The sequence below is a fragment of the Cydia fagiglandana genome, chromosome 19 (genome assembly GCF_963556715.1).
Source record: "Cydia fagiglandana chromosome 19, ilCydFagi1.1, whole genome shotgun sequence".
NCBI classification, from domain to species: Eukaryota; Metazoa; Arthropoda; class Insecta; order Lepidoptera; family Tortricidae; genus Cydia; species Cydia fagiglandana.
Window position 1 is genome coordinate 1576033 of NC_085950.1, and position 25636 is coordinate 1601668.

The window sequence follows — 25636 nt, forward strand, 5'->3', positions numbered from 1 at the left end:
TTTTGGAGGTATAAGATATGTATTTAGTTTTTACTTGAGAATGAGTAGCTAAATTTCGTCACCTCATGTAAGAACTACCATGGTGTATTTTGCAAACGTTCGCTTTTTTTGTTTGCACGAAAGGTCTGGGTTCGATCCCCAGTAATTATATGCTGGGATATAACTTTTTGTATTTTTTTACTCTTAAATTTCATATCAATTGTTGTTTTTTATTTTATTTTTTTATTTAATTTACTCAGTTTAAGCTCTGCTCGCGAGGTCTACAGCTCACACAGCCACTAGTATAAGTAGGTACTGTTATAAGCTTGAATAATAAAGGTATTTTTATAAGCTTGTATAATATAAGTACTGTTATATGCTTATATCATATTTAGAGATGCCACTTATATTCGGCAAGTATTCGGTATTCTGCCTATTCGGCCACATTGCCGAATATTCGTTATTCGGCCGAATGTTGCCTACTATTCGACCGAATACCGAATATCTGTTGCACCTACCTAAAAAGAAAAATTACACAACAAAATAACGAAAAACTAGGTATATTTAATATTTAAAATGTATTCTTGGAAAGTGGTTAAATACGAAGGCACGTTTTTGAGCATTGGTTGATTCCAAAATATTTTATTTTTATCATGGGTCTGATTGGACTGACTCTAACTACATTCATTTTAATTCTGTTCAACATAAAAATATATCTTAGCAAATGTTGTGCTTTGTTGGCGAACAGTTTACGTAATAATTGTGATTCAAAATGCTCGCATGTCATACCGAATATTCGGTATTCGGCCGAGAAGGCGAGCCGATTACTCGGTATTCGGTATTTGGCCAAATTCGCTATTTGGGGCATCCCTAAATTAATATTTATAAGTGCTGTTATATACTAGGTACTGCAACTGAGCGACGCGCATGAGCTGCACTTGACCTGCGCGTGATTTAATTACGATAATTAGCACAACGCTTTATAACATCGTTTCGCATTATTTCCCACCGCGTCCTGCCATTAAATAACATGACTTACATTTTTTTAATCGCTTTTTTATGAGTTTAATGAGACGATGAGAGACGGGACATATCTTAATCAGGCCCTTATGACAATGATGACGGATTTATTTTTAATTATCATCCATTGACGTATAATATCTAAGGACGGGCCTTACGGGCACTAAAAATGGTAAGTTAGGTACTAGTTCAGTGGTGTTACTCACAAATTCCAGTCAACCGTGCAGTCTAACGCAACTAGTTGCGACCAATAGCGCGCGTAATGCGAACTCATCACCAATCGCGCGCGTAATGCGAACTCATCACCAATCGCGCGCGTGATGCGAACTCATCAACCAATCGCGCGCGTGATGCGAACTCATCAACCAATCGCGTTGTAGCGGTGTCACACCGCTGTACTGGTCCCTGTCATGCCTGATTATTATTGCCCATAAAGCCAGTCCCTAGATATCTATGTCAATGTTAGGATTAATTATATGTTGGTGTTTACTACTATAGTTCGTTTTTTTAGCATTAGAAAGAACTTCAAAGAAGGTAAGCGATCTTGGCATGTCTTTTAATTGAAAAACGCTTTTTAAAAATCAATAACTATTACTTATAAAAGCAGAAGAATATAAATGATCGTATTAGATTCATAATTGTTACATATTTGCCGCAACTTATTTTTAAAAATGTGTTTTTCAATTAAAAGACACATCAAGATTGTTTACCTAATTTTTAATGCTAAAAAAACGAAGTATAAGTCTACTAACCTTTAGGAGGAAAGGGGACAAAGTCACGTGACTGCCTTTTACGTACTGTCTGACCTTCGGGGCCCCCTGAGGATGGGGCCCTGGGCACGGGCCCCGTGTGCTCATATGGTAAAGACGGTACTGGTGTCACTGCGCGTGTTTAATCTATCTATATATATAAATGCAAGTGTCCTGACTGACTGACTGACTGACTGACTGACTGACTGACTGATTCATCAACGCAGAGCCGAAACTACAAAAGCCAGAAAGTTGAAATTTGCACACCATATTGCATTTATAAAGTGTACAAGAGATAAGAAGCGATTTTAAGAAATGTAACCCCTAAGGGGGTTAAAAAGGGGATGAAAGTTTGTATGGGGTTAAAGTTTTCTTTTAAGCTAGGAATTTGAAACTTCGTAAAAGATATATTATTAAAATACAAGAAAACTAATTTCAGCGTTTTTGGAAATTCATCCCCTAAGGTGGTGAAAAAGGGGTTAAAAGTTTGTATGGATATCAAAAAAAAATTCAAGTGGTGGACTTGAATCTTTGTATTTAGGGATATTATTAGAAGACAGGAAAAGTAATTTCAGCGTTTTGTAAAATTCATCCCCTAACAGGGTTAAAAAGGGTTTGAAAATTTTAATCCATTACAAATGCTTTGAAACTTCTTAGAAATGCATAATAGCCGATTACAAAAAAAAGTTATTGCAACGTTTTTGGAATTTCAACCCCTAAGGGGGTTAAAAAGGGGATGAAAGTTCGTCTTCGGATGCAAATTTTATTTTAAGCTAGGAACTTGAAACTTTGTAAAAAAGTATCAAATTCAAATACAAGAAAACTAATTTCAGCGTTTTAGAAAATTCATCCCCCAAGGTGGTGAAAAAGGGGTTGAAAGTTTATATGGATATCAAAAAATTTTTCGAGCGCGGGACTTGAATCTTTGTATTTGGGGATATTATTAGAAGACAATAAAAGTAATTTCAGAGTTTTGTAAAATTCATCCCCTAACAGGGTTAAAAAGGGGATGAAAGTTTGTATGGGGTTAAAGTTTTCTTTTGAGCTACGAATCTGAAACTTCGTTAAAAGATATATTATTAAAATACAAGAAAACTAATTCCAGCGTTTTTGAAAATTCAACCCCTAAGATGGTGAAAAAGGGGTTGAAAGTTTGTATGGATATCAAACATTTTTTCGAGTGTGGGACTTGAATCTTTGTATTTAGGGATATTATTAGAAGACAAGAAAAGTAATTTCAGAGTTTTGTAAAATTCATCCCCTAACAGGGTTAAAAAGGGGTTGAAAGTTTGAATCCATTACAAATGGTTTTGAAACTTCTTAGAAAGGCATAATAGCCGATCACAAAGAAAAGTGATTGCAACGTTTTTGGAATTTCAACCCCTAAGGGGGTTAAAAAGGGGATGGAAGTTCGTCTGCGGGAGCAAATTTTATTTTAAGCAAGGAACTTCAAACTTTGTAAAAAGGTATTAAATTAAAATACAAGAAAACTAATTTCAGCGTTTTTGAAAATTCATCCCCTATGGTGGTGAAAATGGGGTTGAAAGTTTGTATCATACATTTTGTGAGTGCGGAACTTGAATCTTTGTATAAGGGCATAGGTACCTATTATGAGAATACAAGAAAACTAATTTCAGCAACCAACATTAAAATCCACTTGACTTAAAACTTCATACAACTTGCTAAGTGCTTAATTTTAACATTGCTTGGATATGAAAATTATAGGTAGGTACCTACTAAAGATGTAAAATCTTGAAGATAAGATTCCACGCGGACGAAGTCGCGGGCAACAGCTAGTTCGGATATAAGTCTAGTGAAACTAACCGTGAATCATTCAAAACTGTAATTTCCCTTTTCATTACTTACGCAATTTGTTGCATAATGTTTAGATAAGTACTTACCTACTTACTCCATATACGCAGTGCCGGATTTACCACTAGGCTGAGTAGGCTGAAGCCTAGGGCGGCAGATTTTAGGGGGCGGCAAATTTTGTTCAAAAAAATATTTTATTCGCTGTTCAGATAGGGTTGACCAGAATTTTGCCGCTCCCCTAATTATTTGTAAAATTTAAATAATAGGCTTTATTTGTCGATTTTGCCGCCCTCTGTCATGTCAAGACCCTTTATATTGATACAGATAAACGGCCGGACGGACAACAAAGTGATCCTAAGAATCCTTGGAACCCTAAAAATGTACCATGTTCATGGACGCCGGCAGCGGGGTGCAAGGGGGTGCACTTGCACCCCTCTGGCAGGAAAGAAAACACGTAGGAAAAAATAGAAAATATATATTTTTTACCTGACTGCGCCAGCATTATTATGTTATTTTTTGAATAAACTTGCATATTAAGTATTATTAATAACATTGACACGTAAGTACTTAAATGACGGCATCGAGTGCTTCTATTACACATATGCACCTCCCTGAAAGTAATCCTGGCGGCGCCCATGACCATGTTCTATCAAATTGCGCTATTTCTACCGAAAAAATTTCGCGCTCGCTACGCTCGCATTTTTATTTACGAGCATTATTGATGGGATCTTCCACTCGTCCCGGTTTTGAGCTACATCTGGCCAGTCTCTCAAAGAGTCTAAGTTATCCCGCCATTGCCGACGAGGTCTACCGGTTCCCCGGTTTGGCTCGTGGGGCACCCACTTTGTGGTTAACTTGGCCTACAAGTTGTTCGGCATGCGGCAGACCTAACCAGCCCAGTCCCACTTTAGCTTGGCCGCTTTTCGAGCTAGATCAATTATCTGACTTTTAGAGCGCACCGTGGGGTTCCGGATGCGATCCCTTAGTTTCACACCTAATATGCTGCGCTCCACAGCTCTCTGTCAAACCCCGAGTTTGGACTTCTGAGCTTCCGTCAAAGACCAAGTCTGAGCACCATAAGTGAGGACTGACAGTAACACTTAAATATGTTACCATTTTCTATCAAATTGCACTATTTCTACCGAAAAAATTTCGCGCTCGCTACGCTCGCGTTTTTATTTACGCCCATTATTTGTGGCCCATCAATATAAGCCATTTCGAGAGCATAGTCCCTCGAGCACTCGATGCCAGACCCGACCAAACTCCTTAGCTGTATCCAGCCTGACTGCCAATGCCTCACCTTGATTCTCAATGGCTAAAACCCAGCAGTACCCACCGGTCGCCGATCAGATCAGTCAAATATAACGAGGTTGCATCGTCATTGGCTGACAAAAACGGCTCATATAAACCTGTATCTAGACTAGTGACATCACCTTATATGCATTTTAATATGACTATGGTGCGTTGTACTATCAAATTAAACGCCTTTGATTGGAAAGTACTTTAAAAAGCTATAAGCGAGGTGGATAGGGGCGGCAAAATCGACATAGCCTACGGGCGGCAAATGTCTAAATCCGGCACTGCATATACCTAAGATGGACTAATTACCTACCTAACTATTATATTATACCTAAGAACTGATGTAAAAAGTAATGAAATAAATGCATTTGTATTTGTATTTTGTATTTGTAATTTGGCGTGGCTTCCAAGGACAAATCAACGCTGAAAATCAGCGCTGGGTCTAGATATACCCAGCGCATCTAGCAAAAAGTAGCGCTGGGTATATCTTTATATCTAGCAAAAAACTGAGATTGGTACCCATTGCCTATAAGTACCACAAATTTTTATGCATGTTTTTTATATTTTATGTATTTGTTAAATAAAGTGTATTTTGTTTTTTATCTCGTGTAATATCTTTTTTTTTGGTAGTTGTGGTATAAACATTTTTTTATTTTTTCTATTTTTTTTATTTTATAAATATTTTACCGAACAACTTGATCTTCCAGGCCCCGGCATCATGAACAACTCCAGCATCAGCGCCGGCAGCATGCCCAAGCTGCAGGTGGTCCATCATCAGCTCGTCAACGGCCAGGTCACGAGGCGGTCCATGCCCGTGCTGACCGCTCCGAGGATGCTGGTTAAGGACAAGCGAGTGGGTACGTGTCAGATCCAAGCTGGTGCATCATCAGCTCGACACCAGGTCACGAGGCGGTCCATGCCAGTGCTGACCGCTCCGAGGATGCTGGCTAAGGACAAGCGAGTGGGTACGTGTCAGATCCAAGCTGGTGCATCATCACTATCATCAGCTCCACACTAGGTCACGAGGCGGTCCATGCCCGTGCTGCCCGCTCCGAGGATGTTGGCTAAGGACAAGCGAGTGGGTACGTGTCAGATCCAAGCTGGTGCATCATCACTATCATCAGCTCGACACTATGTCACGAGGCGGTCCATGCCCGTGCTGCCCGCTCCGAGGATGTTGGCTAAGGACAAGCGAGTGGGTACGTGTCAGATCCAAGCTGGTGCATCATCACTATCATCAGCTCGACACTAGGTCACGAGGCGGTCCATGCCAGTGCTGACCGCTCCGAGGATGCTGGCTAAGGACAAGCGAGTGGGTACGTGTCAGGGTCGAATCATGCTATCGCTTTCTAATGGCACTATCCCTTTCGACTATTTAGGGTTGTCAAAATTCAAGTGATTATCTTATCTGTGGTCGTGCACGCACAAGGAAGTCAAGTGATGCCAACCCTAATAATTGCTCGTGCTGAGCCGAACGGAGCCGAGTTCGACCGAAGTCAGGAGTGTCTCCCCACTGGTGTCAGATCGGTTTTCACCCATCAATAGAGTGATTCTTGAGGAACGTTTAGGTGTATAATTTGTTGAGGTTTTGTGTAACCCGTGCGAAGCCGGGGCGTTTCGTCAGTTTAAGCTCTGTAGCCCCCTCCAGACTATTTATTTATTTATTCAGAAATTTAATTCCGGCAACAAGCCAACGCGGGCGAAGTCGCGATTCGCGTACGTATGAGGAGGAGAATTATGATTGAATGGAATTCGGTATCATAAGCTTTTATAAGACGAACTTTCATCCCCTTTTTAACCCCCTTAGGGTCTGAATTTCCAAAAACGTTGCAATTACTAATCAGCTATTACGCCTTTCTAAGAAGTTTCAAAGCATTCGTAATGGATTCAAATTTTTACCCCTTTTCAACCCTGTTAGGGGATGAATTTCACAAAACGCTGACATTACTTTTCGTCTTTTAATAATATCTACAAATACGAAGATTCAGGTCCCGCGTTCGAAAAAAAATTAGATATCCATACAAACTTTCAACCCCTCTTTCACTATCTCAGGGGATGAATTTTCAAAAACGGCTTATGATTGAATGGGATTCGGTATCGGTATCATATTTTACTAATCTGAAAAAGCTAGGCTTGAAAGAATTAGGTGGCGTAAGCCGTAAAAATGTCTTTGACCGCCATATTTCACCGCAATAGCTCGTACACCGGCCGGCCGGCTGCCGTTCGAAGATATAGTCTAAGAGCTGTCTTAGGATAAAATAGAATAGAAAAAGTTTCATCATCTCAGCCACAAGACGTCCACAGCTAAACACAGGCCTCACCCTTTGGGGGGTGTATGCCATAATCGCCACGCTTGGCAGGCGGGTTGGCGATCGCAGTCGAGTACACCGAATTTGAGGGACGCTGCTGCCAGTCCACCGGTGGTCTTGGACGTAGTTTAAGGACATACCCGGGTCCAAGAAAAAGTTTAGTTGGTGTCAAAATAAAACTTAAACTAAAAATAAATCTTATTCTAATGGCTCCTCTATACGATGGGCCAGCCCCGGCCTCCAAGGGACGCAGCTAGCCATGCGGTAGAATGAGATAGCAATATCACTTGCTCCCTCTAACGCTGTACAGAATAAGTACCTAATAGTATTAATTATACAGTTGTCCGCTTCACCCGGCCCTAAATGGAATCACCTCACCACGCGGCAGTTGTTTGTCTATAAATCGACAGAATTTCATTTATTTTGTCAAAATTCAAGTAATTATCTCAATAATTGCTCGGAGCAATGTTGAGCCGGACGGATCTGCTCTAGTTTCCTAGAGTCAGCCCAAGAAAACTCTGCATCGGATTTGATAGCCCACCTGTAAGTATTGTTTTAAACGTCAAGCGTCTATGAAATTATGACGTATTAATAACCCTGGCACCGCGAGGGCTATCAAAATCGCTGCAGACTTTTCGTGGTATAACTCTACCCCTGCTCTTGGCCTATAGCATGAATAATTCACGAAAGAGCCCCAGTTTACAGAACTGTGACATTTAAATTCATCGAGCACGCCGGTTATTTACAACGAAACGTTATTGTTTACATTAAGCTTTAGTTTTATTCGTAGTTTAGCAGTTTTTTTTATATATATTGAATAAGAATAGGCTAGGTGCTTATATGATAAGTTTTTATTGAAATGATATCAGTCGATCAGGTTGGTAATTATTAAATTTGATTTTTAGACGGGTAATTACGTATTGTCTTTATGTATGTACCTACATATTTAGCTGCAATAGAATTATTTTTTATGGAAAAATCGAAAGGTAGTTACTTACTAAATCCTTCTTTCTTCATTTCTAACATATACATACATCTGATTTTTATTTATAGAAAAAAAATTAAAATTAAATAAAAAAATACCTATTAAAATTGATTTTTTTGAGTTATTGTAGAATAGAATAGAATACATTTATTTTATCTTGTATTTTTATCATACCATTTTTGTTCTAACCAACATATTGCTATAAATTGCTTATTTTTTAACTATATAGCTAGATTTTATAATAAAATTCAACACGTCATCCCTATTCCAGACTTCGCGAATAAGAAGACAGTGCTATACGCCGTGGGTTTCCTGGACAGCGCGGTGTGGCCCCACACGCAGGCCATCGGCACTGCTTACGCTAAACGCGGGTACAACGTGTTTATCACGGAGACCTTTAGCTTCCTCACCTATATCTACCCCAAGTAAGTCGTTATTACTATCATCAAACGTTATCTTTGTGGCCCCACACGCAGGCCATTGGCGCTTCTTACGCTAAACGCGGGTACAACGTGCTTATCACGGAGACCTTTAGCTTCCTCACCTATATCTACCCCAAGTAAGTCGTTATTACTAGCATCAAACGTTATCTTTGTGGCCCCACACGCAGGCCATTGGCGCTTCTTACGCTAAACGCGGGTACAACGTGCTTATCACGGAGACCTTTAGCTTCCTCACCTATATCTACCCCAAGTAAGTCGTTATTACTAGCATCAAACGTTATCTTTGTGGCCCCACACGCAGGCCATCGGCACTGCTTACGCTAAACGCGGGTACAACGTGTTTATCACGGAGACCTTTAGTTTCCTCACCTATATCTACCCCAAGTAAGTCGTTATTACTAGCATCAAACGTTATCTTTGTGGCCCCACACGCAGGCCATCGGCACTGCTTACGCTAAACGCGGGTACAACGTGTTTATCACGGAGACCTTTAGTTTCCTCACCTATATCTACCCCAAGTAAGTCGTTATTACTAGCATAAAACGTTATCTTTGTGGCGCCACACGCAGGCCATTGGCGCTTCTTACGCTAAACGCGGGTACAACGCGCTTATCACGGAGACCTTTAGCTTCCTCACCTATATCTACCCCAAGTAAGTCGTTATTACTAGCATCAAACGTTATTTTTGTGGCCCCACACGCAGGCCATTGGCGCTTCTTACGCTAAACGCGGGTATAACGCGCTTATCACGGAGACCTTTAGTTTCCTCACCTATATCTACCCCAAGTAAGTCATTACTAACATCAAACGTTATATTTGTGGCCCCACACGCAGGCCATCGGCACTGCTTACGCTAAACGCGGTTACAACGTCTTTATAACGGAGACCTTTAGCTTCCTCACCTATATCTTCCCCAAGTAAGTCATTACTAACATCAAACGTTATCTTTGTGGCTTCACACGCAGGCCATCGGCACTGCTTACGCTAAACGCGGTTACAACGTCTTTATAACGGAGACCTTTAGCTTCCTCACCTATATATTATCTACCCCAAGTAAGTCATTACTAACATCAAACGTTATCTTTGTGGCCCCACACGCAGGCCATCGGCACTGCTTACGCTAAACGCGGGTACAACGTGCTTATCACGGAGACCTTTAGCTTCCTCACCTATATCTACCCCAAGTAAGTCGTTATTACTAGCATCTAACGTTATAATAATCACGATTATTTAGCTGTGGCGCTAGTGTGCACGTTGAAGGGCTCTTGATGTTGTGGCTTGTGGCCGAGCCGTAAGGCGCCCGGTATTAGAGTGCACGCAGCGCGCCCCGTACCCGCTTCGCCCGAGTCTCTTGTAGAGGTCAGATATATTTTTCAAATCACATTACATTTCACAACAAAATACCTACCTTTGTTACTTTGTTAGCTCTAATTTATTTATTGCTCAAGTTTATATCTAAATTTCCAGATCCGTGCGCCTATCACGAGTTATCGGGCAGAAAATGGGCGAGTTTCTGGTGAAGCTGACGGAGCGGGGTCTGACGGCGGACAACCTGGAGCTGGTCGGGCTCAGCCTTGGGGCCCACATCGTCAGCTACGCCGCTAAACACTTCTATAACGTCACGGGCACCAAACCTTCTAGGTAATAAGTATGTCTTATATTTTTATTTCGTCATCGTCAGCTTCGCCGCCCGGTCGGTCGACCTAGGTATCGATGGGCGGATGTAGTGGACGCTGATCTGCGCGAGCTCCGGGTTGAGAACTGGCGAGAAACGGCACCGGTCCGGAATCAGTGGCGAGCAGTCGTGTTGGAGGCCAAGACACACTTTGGGTCGCTGCGCCAGAGGAGTAAGTAGTAAGTAAGTATATTTTTATTTCTACATACATACTTGCATTTCTATATTTACCGTGTTCTCATCTTTTTCATCCATGTCGCTATCATTGTCTTCCCTTTCATGGTCATTATTTTCATCATCTTTATTATCATGACTCTCATTATTGGATGCGTAGCCAATATGCCCATCGTTTACGCTCTTAGCATCGTTTACGCTTACGCGCGAGTTGGCGCAACCACTGCTAGGCTCAAATGGGACTGGGCTGGTCACGTCTGCCGCATACACCCAGACAGGTGGGCTAATGTAGCTACCAAGTGGATGCCAGAAGAAGGGCGCGGACGCGGCAGACCCAGACGGAGATGGCAGGACGACTTAGACACCTCTCTCAACAACTAGCCAGAGGAGGCACTAAATTGGAAGTCACTGAAATCAAGGGGAGAGCAGCAGTTTTGCCCAGCAGTGGGATACCATAATAGGAAAAAAGTCGCAGCGAAGCTAGTGGAATTTACTGGAATATGTTTGATTCGTTCATTCTGCAGACAAAAACAACAATGCTGTCATAGCAACTTACTAACAATACTATACAATACAAATATTCTTTATTACTCACCAATATGAAAACCGGGCAAGTGCGAGTCGGACTCGCGCACGAAGGGTTCCGTATCATAATGCAAAAAAAAAGCAAAAAAAAACGGTCACCCATCCAAGTACTGACCACTCCCGACGTTGCTTAACTTTGGTCAAAAATCACGTTTGTTGTATGGGAGCCCCATTTAAATCTTTATTTTATTCTGTTTTTAGTATTTGTTGTTATAGCGGCAACAGAAATACATCATCTGTGAAAATTTCAACTGTCTAGCTATCACGGTTCGTGAGATACAGCCCGGTGACAGACGGACGGACGGACGGACAGCGAAGTCTTAGTAATAGGGTCCCGTTTTACCCTTTGGGTACGGAACCCTAAAAAGAACATGATATACAAGTTAAGCATAACTTAAACTATAGTAGACAACAGGCGGTCTTATCGCTAAAGAGAGCTAGTTACTTAATTCTCTGCTTTTATTTTCCAGGCTAACCGGCCTCGATCCCTCCGGGCCCTGCTACAAGACCATGCCTCTCGAGCACCGTCTGAACCCCTCAGACGCCGAGCACATCGACATCATCCACACCAACATCGATGGCTTCGGAACTCCAGAACCTCTCGGCCATGTAGACTATTACGCCAACGGCGGGGAGTACCAACCCAGCGACATACCGTACATACCCTGCCTAGTTGTCTGCAGCCACATAAAATCAGTTTTATACTGGTGGCAAGCATTAGAACATCCCAAGAAATTCATTGCGCAGAAATGCGACTCAGTGCAAGCAGCGAGGTACAATGAATGCAACAGTACTGAGACGAACGTCGTCGGATTAGAAACTGATTTTAGTAAGCGTGGTATATATTATCTGTCGACGTCTAACGAGTTTCCGTATTATAGGGGTAAGGAGGGGTTGAGGCCTGAGAATGATATTTCGACGAATTTTTTGGAGAAATTGAATCAAGAGGAGCTTGTTGCTTGAATGGGTACCAGGGGTGCGAAACTGATCCTTCCGGGCATTCTCAGCTCAGTTCGGCTCAGAATTGCTTCGAGCAATTATTAGGGTTCACACAACTTGCGTCCACAAGACCGCAGATTAAGAATTTGGACTTTGACAACCCTAAATAGCCGAAAGGGATAGTACCATACATAGACAAGGGACAGCAAGATTCGTCCATGAATCGCTGTCAAATTTCGGTTTTATAGGAAGTTTCTTTTTTATGCGGTCGTATTTTTACTTATTCTGTGGTTATGCAAATGCAGTTATATTAAAACAAAAGGTGTTAACAGCTTGTGTATATATAAATAATGATGTTATCACACAGTTTAAATTAATAGAAAAGGAGATCCCTTTTATGCAGATATGGGTACATGCAGAAAATTTGGCTTTGTATATAAAAAAAATTATACCTCGCATATAAAACTTAGACTCCACAGAAGAGTCAACTTAACAGCTGTGTCCCTACCGAAAACTACCGAATGTACTTAAAATATTGTAATTTAGCCTTTATAAATATGTCTGTACTTATATAATTAAATTAAGATTAACATATAGTATTAGGGCAGTTTTAAACCAAATAAAAAGACCATAGTGATAGATGTGATACAGTCAGCCAAGAAAGTGGTTTACCACTTTTCGACTCTATCAATCAGATATTAGAGTTGAAAAGTGGTAAACCACTTTCTTGGCTGACTGTACATAGATAGATAGATAATTCCATATAATTACATAAACGTATCCTTTATAATTTTATTACCAATTGTGATATTAGGTACAACTTTACGTATTTAGCGTGATATTAAGTATTATTAACACGATAAACTATAATGTTTCGCTTGAAACATGCCATTATCAGGACACGAGAATAAATAAATACACCCCTTTATATTTAAACATTGTAATTATGTACGGTTAACTCCAGCCACTGCCACTACATTTGTGATATAACACTTTAAATTCTCGAGTTTTTTTACACATATTTAATTACACAAACGGGTCTACCGCGATATAATTTCATTGTTTTTAAATTCCGACGTTTCAACTCAGCTGATGGCCACGGAAAGACCAAAAGAAAGAGAAAATGGTCTTTCCGTGAACACAACTGGTGCAACTCAGCTGAAACGTCGGAATTTAAGGTAAAAACAAATTATATCGCGGTAGACCCGTTTGTGTAATTAAATATGACTACATTTGTGTATAAATTTGTAATTACACAACAAAACGTGAGTCACCATTTTATTGAGTTATATTTTATTCATAATGCAAAAAATTTTAGGTGCTGATGCTAATAGTTTATATCTATTGTTTTATTTCGAGTTTAAGTAGCTCTATCAAGAAAAATGTTTTTTTAAACATAACATTTTAATAGTTGTTAGTTTCTTTATAAGTATGTCACAAATATAGCATTACGTTACAGGTTAATAATATTATAAGCAAGATAAAAAATGTAACTATCTTCGAATATAATAGGCAGTTACCACATTTTTCCCCTGAGAAGGCAAAGAGAGCAATAATTATTCAGAGGTTAAGGATTAAACTTAGCTATTTCTATGCGTTGATCTCTTACGTCATTCGCAAAGAGTGGCGGTTTATATTATGGCTCCGCTACACGATGGGCCAACGCCGGCCACTCCAAGGGACGCATGTATGCGTTAGAGGGAGCAAGTGATATTACTATCTCATTCTACCGCATAGCTGCGTCCCTTAGAGTGGCCGGCGCTGGCCCATCGTGTAGAGGAGCCATTAGATTTTTTTTATTAGTCTAATATATAAAGGATGACTCACGTTACACCGGGCCGTGTCCGGGCCGGAGCTTCCGGCGCATCGTTTTCTATGGAAAGCATGATGGCTCTTCTACACTATCGGCGATGATAGACGATGACTAGCTGGGACGATAGTGTAGAGGGCATACTCGGCACTCTCGGCAGTCCCCGCCAGTCGTCGGCTATCATCACCTGCGACCCGTGAGTGGTCGATTTTTGGGCACACGTCAAAGGCAATCGCCGGGTGGTTGCTACAAGCTATAGTGTGGATGCTTGCACAATTAATACGATGATAGACGATGATAGACGATGATACTATCAACGATCGCCGATAGTGTAGAGGAGGCATCACGTGATCACCTGTCATGTCATAGAAAAGTAAACGCCGGAAGCTCCGGCCCGGACACGGCCCGGTCTAACGTGAGACATCCTTTAGTGTCCCACTGTTGGGCATAGCCCTCGTTTCCTCCACTCGTTAAATATAGATTGTGTGTGATACTAAGTGTGATGAAAAGAAAATAAATACACGATCAAACATTACATGCGTATTCAATTATTATTAGTTTTTTTCAGCATTAGAAAAAAGGTAAACAATCTTGACGTGTCTTTTTTATTGAAAAACGCTTTTGAAGAATAAGTCACGGCAAATATGTAACAATTATGAATCATGTACGATTATTTACATTCTTTTCCTTTCATAAGTACCTAATCGTTACTGATTTATAAAAACGGTTTTTCAATTAAAAGACAATAAGTACATGTCATGATCGCGTAGTATTTTTCTAATGCTTAGAAAACGAAGTATATCTAGTTTATGTATCCCGATGCTGCGGCATAAGGATTGCGCCAAGCGACACATGCACGCCTTCAAAATACCGGTTCATAAATGGGAGATGGGAGGAACTTGCCGAGGATAGGGATTAAGTGCAAACTGGTGTTCGACGGGCGTCAAATTCACGATGATGCCTGGTTTAAGACACTGGCAAGGAAGCGAGCCAAGCGTCCTCAGAGCGACATCTGTTCGCCACGGGCACATTACACCTGCCAGGCGTGTGGGCGTGTTTGCCGCTCCCGTATTGGCTTACACAGCCATGAAAACACTACCTGACACTGTTTCTACAGTCTGACTTTAAGGCAAATGATGATGATGATGATACCGACTTGACGCAGCAAACGCCTGTGTACTGTTAAAAATAAGTTTGCAACATGTTGCTCGCAAAAAAACAGTAGGCGCTGAAAAAGGGTCTGAACTTGGAATAACAAAATGTAGCAATATCATCATTAATGTCGGTATGAAAAGAGTTTGAGGCCCAGGGAAGGACATAGGCTATATTTTATCCATCATCATCATTCTACGTAGATGAAGCCGTGTGCAGTTGTGATCACATAAAGGATGACTCACGTTCAGAGCCGTCTTAAACTATGCTGGGGCCTCTGGGCACATACAATTTTGGGGCCCTTTTGGAAAGTAAAGAAAGCTAATTATACTAACATTTTTCTACTATTATCTTCTATTTATTATGGGTAATCATAGTTATTTGTTTTACAAGGGGGCAAAGTTGTTGTTTAACCGCTCGTGCTAATATTGATACCCGAGCAAGCGAAAGATTTCAAAATTGAACCACGAGCGTAGCGAGTGGTTCGAAAAATGGAATCTTGAGCGTTGCGAGGGTTTCAAAGTACGAGGGTTAAACAAAATTTGCCCCCGAGTGAAACACAAAATTTTTCACCACACCAACCCGAAGCACATATTAAATGTAAAATAACAAACAAAATCAAATCCAAAATAATGTTATTAAATATTTTTCATCCAAAATAATCATTTAATGGTCAATTTTACCAGCAAACATATGAAAACAACTCAAAATTTGCATTTGATTACTTTGCCTCACATGTGAATAAAATGCAACTTTACTATCAGTTTTCGAAGTGCAAAGTAAGCCTTTCCGAGGTGGTGTGGTGAAATAGTTATTTGTTTTACAAGGGGGCAAAGTTGTTGTTTAACCGCTCGTGCTAATATTGATACCTACCCGAGCAAGCGAAAGATTCCAAAATTGAACCACGAGCGTAGCGAGTGGTTCGAAATGGAATCTTGAGCGTTGCGAGGGTTTCAAAGCACGAGGGTTAAACAAAATTTGCCCCCGAGTGAAACACAAAATTTTTCACCACACCAACCCGAAGCAAATATTAAATGTAAAATATCAAACAAAATCAAACCAAATCAAATCCAAATGAATGTTATTAAATATTTATCATCCAAAATCATCATTTAAAAGTCAATTCTACCAGCAAACATAAGAAAACTACTCAAAATTTGCATTTGATTACTTTGCCTCACATGTGGATAAAATGCAAATTTGCTATTCGTTTTTGAAGTGCAAAGTAATTCTTTCCGAGCTGGTGTGGTGAAAAATATATTGTTACTGTCTGTCCTTCGGGGCCCCCTGAGGATGGGGGCCCTGGGCACGGGCCCCGTTTGCATGCCCTTATGGTAAAGATAGTAGGTACTGATCACGTTAGACCGGACCCGGGCATCGTTTTCTATGGAAAGCATCATGTGATCGTTTGTCATGTCATAGAAAAGTAAGCTCCGGAAGCTCCGGCCCGGACACGGCCCGGCCTAATGCGAGTCTTAATAGGGTTCAAAATAAAGATTTTACAGAAATCATTATGATATATTTTATAGATTTACATGTTTATCCATAATACTTATTTTTAACATTGCAATCACATCAATGTCCCATAAATATATTATTTGATAAATTCTTATCGAAATAGTGTAGGTAGGTACACATATTTTGTAAAAGTTTTCACTCCGGACTGTTAAGTAATGATCATTTTTTACCACACCAGTTCGCAAAGCCTATATTTATAGGTACTTCAAAAACTCATGAGAAAATAGTTATTTGTCCACAAGAGTTGCAAAGTAATTTGAAGCTAAATTTTGAGTTCTTTCAATGTTGGCTACTATATTTTGTGGTTTCATTTTTTAATATTTCTTGCTCGGATCTCAATATTAGCACGAGGGGTTTAACATCAACTTTACCCCCTTGTAAAACAATTTATTTATACATAAGCACGCAAAACAGGAGTAAAATAAAGGAGGATTTATGGAATACAGATAGCTTTTCCGTAGACTTTATGTAAAATAAATTATTTACACATAAGCATACATGAAAAAACAGGAGTATAACAAAGAAAAAAAATTACGGAGTACAAATAGTTTTTCCGTAGACTTTTCGTACATTTGGTCTATCAGATGGACAGTTATTCGATAAACTTCCAAAGCTACTTCCAGCCTCGTTAGGGTCGGTAGACAGGTGAGCAGACATCACCAGGTTGACGGTGAAGACCAGGGCTTCATCTGACATGGTCTGGCCGAGAGATGGAGTCATCAGAGTCAGGGCGGCGCAAAGAATCACGGCTTTCTGTAACATTCTGGACTTGTGTCACTCTGGGAAGAGAAGACCATGTTTTATTAGACTATGAGGTAAAGGTAAGATAAAAAAATATTCAGGCCGCGTAGCCAAGATGCCTATCGCTTAAGCAGGCTACTGACGAGCCTTCCAAATGGATGCCGTTACAATGGATTCCTCCAAATGGATGGCATCCTAATATTAAACATTGTACGTTTTTGAGATTCACGGACCGATTTTGGATTGCAGCCACGCTATTTGGACTGTTGGAAGGCTCGTCTGTGGCTACCTTTACGCTCCGTAGCGGTCGAAATGCAACTGTCACTGTCGCACTAATATGGAAGAGTGATAGAGAGACATAAAGCTTTTCGTTGTCGAAGCGATAGCGATTGTAACCTTGGCTAGGCCGGCTGGACGTATAAGTAAAAGTAAGTACATTACATAAATAATAGTTGTTTGTTTTACAAGGGGCAAAGTTGTTGTTGAACCGCTCGTGGTAATATTGATACCCGAGCATGCGAAAGATTCCAAAATCGAATCTTAAGCGCTGTGAGGGTTTTAAAGCACGAGAGTTAAACAAAATTTGAACCCGAAGAAAATATTAACTGTAAATAAAACAAATCAAATCAAACCGGCACGGCCGGTTTCCATCCTTACATGGTAGATATTCCACCAATTCGCACGAAGCGCTTTGCTTCTACTTTCCTTATGCGAACTGCCAAGGAATGGAATTCCCTGCCGGCGTCTATATTTCCGTGTTCTTATAACCCGGCAACCTTCAAATCAAGAGTGAACAGGCACCTTCTGGGCAAGCTCGCTCCATCGTAGGCCACGTCTACGCCTCGGCTAGTCTGTGGCCATGAGTAAGCCCATTCATAATAAAAAAAAAAAAATCCAAATTAATGTGTTTAAATATTTTCTTCCGTCTTAAAAATGCTTAAAAGAATCAGAAGAAAGAAAGAATGTTCACTACGAAACCCATAATAGGCTACATTCCTACTAGTCAAATCAGCTTCTTTTTTAGAACTGTCGAAACGATTTTCTAATATGGAATTTATATGAAAACTAATGTAGTGACGTCACGGTAAACTCACCTACTTTTTATATTTCAATCCGATTTATTAAATACAAATTGTGTTTAAAAATAGCTGCTATCTATGTTTTTCTAATAATTATCTGGTGCTTTATTTGGTGCACGGTTTGAAATAATTTATTTTAAGTACAGGAAACATCCCTATTAGTAAAGGTCTCATAGGTTAGGTTAGGTAAAGAGACGAATTAACATGATAGGAATAAAAAAAAGTGCTCTTTAGAAGTTTCCATACAAAATGCTCTTGACTGTATTGATCATACCTACCTAAAAATATTAAATAGTGATATAATGTTAATTTACTTACCGTGTGTTATTATAATATTTATTAAATTTTCCTGATATATGCCGCAGTAGCGTCGATCGATTCCTGTGATCGAATGGTAACTACCACAATGCGCTTCGTTAAATAATAATATTTTATTATATATACGATAAATGAAAACCGTCATGAGGAAACCGGAATAATTTATTTATTGAATTAACCAGGGGAGTCCCCCAAGGCTCTATTCTTGGCCCGATCCTATTTATTTTATACTCTGCTGACATCGGCTCACGCATCACACACTGTAAGTACCACATCTATGCAGATGATGTTCAAGTGTACATCTCATGCAAACCACCTTATATTGATGATGCTATAGCTAAACTCAACTCTGATCTCAGTAATATTGCATCATGGGCTTCAGATAACTGCCTGCTACTTAACCCGAACAAAACGAAATATCTAATCTTTGGAAGCAAACACCAGTGGCCTATTTTATAAAGCTACAAGTTACAATTTACAAGCGGAAGTCTCTTTCTAACCCTATGTGTTAGAACGAGACTTCCGCTTGTAAATTGTAACTTGTAGCTTTATAAAATAGGCCACAGTTGGCTGGTTTAACTCCTACTTTGAAAGTCACATTATTAGACGAGCCGATCGAGCAAGTCTATGAGGCTCGGAACCTGGGTCTTTTGATGGATAGTGGCCTTCGCTTTGAGAAGCATACTTCTGATGTAGTAAGGAGGTGTTTTTACAAACTAAAAGTGTTGTACAAAATTAGACCTTTCATCAATGAAATACTGCGTGTTAGGTTAGTTGAGTCACTTATTTTATCAAAATTAAATTATTTGGATGCGGTATTTGGACCAAGACTTCTTTGTAAATCCAAAAGACTTATACAACGTGTCCAAAACGCCTGTGCTCGCTTCTGTTTCTGCATTCCATTGCGGGGCCACGTATCACCTTTCCTTAATCAGCACAACATTCTAAAAATGCACCACCGCCGTAAGCTGCACCTTGCTTCTTTGCTCTTTGGTGTAATAAACCGTCAGGCTCCTACTTATTTGTACGAGAAGCTGTCCATTTCCGAGTCACGCGGGGGTCGGCGATCTGCGACTCAACTTCTAACTCATAGACACACATCAGCAGCAGCCTTCCGCGGCAGTTTTCGTTACGCAGCCACTAAGTGTTGGAACAACATCCCTCCTCCTATTAGGAACCTGCAAAGCTTTCACAGTTTTAAATCAACTTTAAAAAAGTTTATGCTCGAACACCAATTAAACGAAGAGTGCCTCAAACTTGAGACTAGCTACATTTAAGCACCCTTGACGCATTCCTAGTATTACTGCTTTTCGTCTCTTCTACAACCGCCACTCATTTTAACTGTCATATTAACTGTAATTTTTAACCGACTTCCAAATCTCAAAGAAGGAGGTTATCAATTCGGTTGTATGTTTTTTTTTATTTTTATTTTTTTTTTATTTTTTTTTTTATTTTTTTTTATGTTTGTTACTCCATATCTCCGTCATTACTAGATGGATTTTGAAAATTCTTTTTTTGATTGAATGTATATGCATACAGATTGGTCCCGTTTTTGTCAAAACCCAGTTCTGATGATGGGGTCCATGAGGAATCGAGGGAACTCCTCAAATCTTAAAGGCATACATATAGTGATTTTTGGGTTTTTATCAACAAATCAAGCATATACACCCAAAAAAGTGACATTTCATGAAGTGGAACTGCTGATGATGATCAGAACGGAACTCTTTAACGACGCATAGTTCACGGTTGGCGATTTGTCCTCTTCGTTATGTTTGTTAAGCAAGTTAAGTTTTTAAGCCACATTTTTGTCAAGCTCGAGTTCTGATGATGGGATCCATGAGGAATCAAGGGAACTCCTCAAATCTTAAAGGCATGCGTATAGAGATTTTTGTATTAACATCAGAAAATCAAGCAATTTCATTAAAAACTGTTGCATTTGATGAAGTGGAACTGCTGATGATGATCAGAACAGAACTCTTCAACGACGCATAGTTCACGGTTGGCGATTTGTCCTCGTCGTTATGTTTGTTAAGCAAGTTAAGTTTTTAAGCCACATTTTTGTCAAGCTCGAGTTCTGATGATGGGATCCATAAGGAATCGAGGGAACTCCTCAAATATTAAAGGCATACGTATAGATTTTTTTGTATTTTCATCATAAAATCAAGCATTTACATTAAAAACTGTCGCATTTGATGAAGTGGAACTGCTGATGATGACCAGAACAGAACTCTTCAATGACGCATGGTACACGTTTGGTGATTACGAATTTCGATTTTGACTTGGACTGGGACCCGGACTCGGACTTATACCCGGATCCGGTTTGGACCCGGACCTGGACTCGGACCCGGATTCGGACTCGGACTCGGAACCGGACTCGGACACGGTCTCGGACCCGAACACGGACCCGGACTCGGACCCGGACCCGGACTCGGACCCGGACTCGGACTCGGACCCGGACCTTGATCCAGAAAACCACTATGATACCTTAACTAAATAAACAACTATGATTACCTACCATAAAATTAATGTAGGTATAAAGTACGATGATGCCAATCTTACTAGCCCCTCCCGCTTAAACCCCCGTACACCGCACGGCATGCGCCATTAAGTGGGTTAGGTTAGGTTTGAACTGCGATCCTCACAGAACCGAACAAGGATTAGGTTAGGTTAGAACTGCGAGCCTTACAGAAACGAAATGCTACTTGAAAAGTGGGTTTGATTAGGTTCGAACTGCGATCCGCACAGAACCGAACTGCTATCTGTGGGTTAGGTTAGGCTAGAACTACGACCCTCATGGCTCCTCTTCACGATGGGCCAACGCCGGCCACTCCAAGGGACGCATTTATGCGTTAGAGGGAGCAAGTGATATTGCTATCTCATTCTACCGCATGGCTGCGTCCCTTGGAGTGGCCGGCGTTGGCCCATCCTGTAGAGGAGCCATTATACAGAAGCGAAATGCTATTAGAAAAGTGGGTGGTTTTACCTCCTTTTCTACATAGTGTACCATCTACAGTAATCTTTCATCGGCCCCCATGGAAGTCGGTTTTTTTTTCTTAAAAATTATAGTTTTATTATGTAATATTGTAGTCATAATGTGTTCTTTTATAATTTAGACGTAATAGTCCATGGCCCCGACGGAAGACCAGCGCTAGCCTTTAGGCTAGCACCTGCTGAGTCGGGACCATTTCGTGACCGTGGTAGTATTACCTGTTGTTTTATCTATTAAGTTTTGTCACGAATAAAAACATTCTATTCTATTCTATTCTATTTATTTATTTATTATTTAAATACATTTACACAGCATTACAGCATATGCCAATACACCGCAAAATTAAACTAATTACTTATTACAAATACAATAAATATATATAAAGTAAAATACAGGTAAACATTAAAAATCAAATGCAAGTGCTGGAAAGCCTTTCATCCATCATCTCACAAAACCTCAGACACTCCCGGCACACATTCGCCCACAATAAACCCAATAAGTTCTAGTTTCCCCTCTGTGTAGGGTTAAGGGCCCCCCCACATCTAGCGTCTTTCGAGCGTCGGCGTCGGTCAGCGCTATGGAAAATGACGTCGCTGCGCAGTTGCGTCGACGTTGCGTCGAGCAGCGGCCATAGAGTTGTAGACGCTGACGCTCGAAATACGGTAGATGTGGGGGGCCCTAAGGATGACTCACGTTAGACCGGGCCAGGGCCGGGCTTCCGAAGCTTTGTTTTCTAAGGAAAGCACCACGTGATCACCGATCAGCCGTCATAGAAAATGACATGTCGGACGCCTCCGTCCGGGCCCGGCGCGGTCTAGCGTGAATCAACCTTTAGGTGGCAGTCGCTTACGTAAAAAAAAAACAACGGGACTTGCACTCCGGGAGTGCCGACAGAAGTGAAAACTCAATGACTAGTCCAAAATGTCTGCAGCACTATGTATAATTGACCCATCCTCCTTTCTATTGAAAAACTTTAGTTCCGAAATTGCTGGCCAGTGAGCTTAAATTTGTAGCGTTAATTGTTTAAAATTCGAATAGAAATTGTAAAGTTACCTTGCAGACCTCGCTTCTAAATATATTTGGTCATGATATTTTGAGTTTTATTCACCAGTACTAGAATTCACTTTTATTAGAGATTTCATCAAAATGTAGCTTTATTGAATTATATTTGAGTGATATAAAGTTAGAATGTAACTGTGAGATCCTCGTATTTGAGCTTTATTGCTTAATATAAAAGTCCAGTTTTAAATAATTGACCTGATTATGATACGTTATGATTAAAGTTCTTTGGTGAATAACATTGTCCGTGACACATGACGTCAGCGTTACGTTACGCGTTACCCTGAATCGAGTTTATCATTTTTTCCCCACCTCAAAAAGTGCTCAGCGCCGCTAAAGAAGTTTTCACTTCAAAAAAACCAGCCAAGTGCGAGTCGGTCTCACGCACGAAGGGTTCGGTACTATTACGCAAAAAACGGCAAAAAGTCACGTTTATGGGAGCCTCACTTAAATATTTATTTCATTATGTTTTTATTATTTCTTGTTATAGCGACAACAGAAATACCTACGTCATCTGTGAATTTTTCAACTGTCTATCACGGTTTGCGTGTAATGATATGATCTGAATCTCGTAATTATATTATGTTATGATTTTTCCATCAATTTGCCTTTAAATACTTGCTTGAATTTACATATAGATATATATATTCTGTAACCGTTCTTGTAATTTTTGTAGCATTTCTTTGTAGATAAGATTCTAAAGAACAATTTAAGTACAAAATTGATATTTATTATAGAAAATAATCATCATTTCTCTAACAAAGTTTACAAAATTAAACTAAAATTAAAAATACACTAAACTGAAAATTCAAGACCAAAAAAAGTACCGAAGTCAATGTTGCCACTGCAATACATTGTTTGTAAAATAGTAAATTCCTTTTTATAAATAAACATACTAAGATAATTTATTTATTGGTAATTTTACTCCTACGATTTAAAAAACCGGGCAATAGCGAGTCGGACTCGCGCACGAAGGGTTCCGTACCATAATGCAAAAATGCCTGTTTTTAGTATTTGTTGTTGTAGCGGCAACAGAAAGACATCATCTGTGAAAATTTCAACTGTCTAGGTAGGTGAAAATTTCAACTGTCTGTATCACGGTTCGTGAGATACAGCCTGGTAACAGACGGACGGACAGCGAAGTCTTAGTAATAGGGTCCCGTTTTACCCTTTGGGTACGGAACCCTAAAAAGTACTTTTGTTTACTTATTTCTAACATAAATACAAGACGTGCTAGTAAAATTAAAGTCTTACTTTTATTGGTCTTGAATTACGATTTTCAGTTTACATTTTCGCACAAACATATCGATCCGAGTGCCTAATCCTACGTTTCACTGGTGCTTCGCTCGGGCAGGCCTCATGAGGTCCAAATATTGCCCCAGCCTCATTGGGGTCCGTGGAAAGATGGGGGGAGAAGACCAGGCTTGTGATGAAGACTAGGGATTCTTCTGACATCATCTGGGTGTGACTGTGAGCCAGCAGACCTATGATGAAGAGGATGAAGGCTTTCTGGAACATTCTGGAATCTGGAAAATGTGTACCTATAGTTTTAACTCTTGTGTCTCCGAAATTAAAATAATATTTAAAACTTTCGCGTTTTGAACACATTAACTCACATTTATAGACGGGTCTATCGCGGGTTAAACGTTGGTAGTAAAATAAATTCGCGATAGACCGGTCTATAAATGTGAGTTAATACTCGTATTAAAATAATGTTTCCTCACTTTAAAAAAAAATATATATTAAAGGAAAAAATGGAAAAATTTACGCTTCCGGCAGGACTTGAACCCGCATCCTCCACAATCCTCCTCCTTCCTTTAATATAAAATTTGGAATATCGCTCGCAGACGTATCTGCTTGTTAAAAAATTCACTTTTTTAAGTTGTAGTTACGCTATTTTTTTTTCAGATTTGGGATGTTTTTTATGTTATTTCTAAATGTCCATACATTTTTCTTTCCTTTGCCATCATTGGCATTGGAATAGAAAAAATAATACCTAATCTCGCAGGGTGCATTCTGGTAGTCACGAATCATTTTCGCATGTTGGGAAATTTCGGAAAAGGAATGTGTTATTATGAAATTCTCGGCGATTTTCGAATTATCTGACACTTAAAAGTGATCCGGAATAGCCCTATTAAACGGTTTAAATGATTAAAAGCAATTAAACGAGACATAATAAAGTACCTACCTATTAATAGTATTAATTAACTTACAATTGATGATATTTTACTGTTTTCCTGGTCACTGACAGCACGCCTGTCCCTTCGACCGCATAGGATAATAATACTAGTAGGTTCAATACAGTTATAGTAACTATGGTTGTTACTCATTACACACTCGTACAGGATAATTTAATAAGATAATCTAATAAAAAAGAAGCCAAGTTTTTTGAAGTACCTACAAAATGAGATTGGCCCTCTAAAAACCATTGCATACAAATGATTACGTACATATTTATAACTATTTTATTACGGAAATACGTAGAGTATAAATATTATATTAGGTAACCAGGTTTTCGATGGCCTCCTTTGTGGCGAAAACGTGTTTCGACATTATTTATATACTTAGGGGTCATCCATTAATTACGTCACACGAATTTCAAGGTTTTTTGACCCCTCCCCCCTCCTTGTCACACTTGGTCACATTTGGCAAACCCCTCCCCCCTAGTGTGACGTCACATTTTTTCTACGAAATCGCCAAATCGAATTAAGTGCCTAAGTATTATTAATATTTTATCAAAATATTCTTGACGATATAAATATTAGTAATTTTATAACCCAAAACTGATTAGGAAAGAATATTAAACGAATAAAAACGCTTATCGTTTTAAAAACTTGTTATTTAAACGTACAGCGAATAAAATAATTTAAATAAATTTTCGGTTACTGATGAAGTTAAAGTGACGTCACAAAGTTTGTGTCTCCCCCCTCCCCCATGTCACAATATGTCACATTTTCTTGACCCCCTCCCTCCCCCTAAACGTGTGATGTGATTAATGGAT

At 39.8% G+C, this 25636-nt stretch overlaps 2 protein-coding genes and 1 long non-coding RNA gene across 3 annotated transcripts in view; 2 read left to right on the forward strand and 1 right to left on the reverse strand.

The window, feature by feature from the left end:
• LOC134673911 (phospholipase A1-like) overlaps positions 1–13526 on the forward strand; it is a 42910-nt gene extending 29384 nt beyond the window's left edge. The window contains exons 3-6 of the mRNA XM_063531965.1: positions 5567–5716; positions 8425–8578; positions 10064–10237; positions 11501–13526. Of these exons, the coding sequence (XP_063388035.1) occupies positions 5567–5716; positions 8425–8578; positions 10064–10237; positions 11501–11993 (971 nt within the window). The 3' untranslated portion in view covers positions 11994–13526. The remainder of the gene's footprint in view (positions 1–5566; positions 5717–8424; positions 8579–10063; positions 10238–11500) is intronic.
• LOC134673873 (uncharacterized) overlaps positions 1–25636 on the forward strand; it is a 244826-nt gene that overhangs the window by 177975 nt on the left and 41215 nt on the right. The gene's annotated exons all lie outside the window — the stretch shown is intronic.
• Positions 23344–24922, reverse strand: LOC134673924 (uncharacterized). The gene is made up of 2 exons (XR_010099526.1): positions 24849–24922; positions 23344–24161 (listed from the first exon to the last, which is right to left on the reverse strand). It is a non-coding gene; the product is annotated as an uncharacterized LOC134673924 (long non-coding RNA).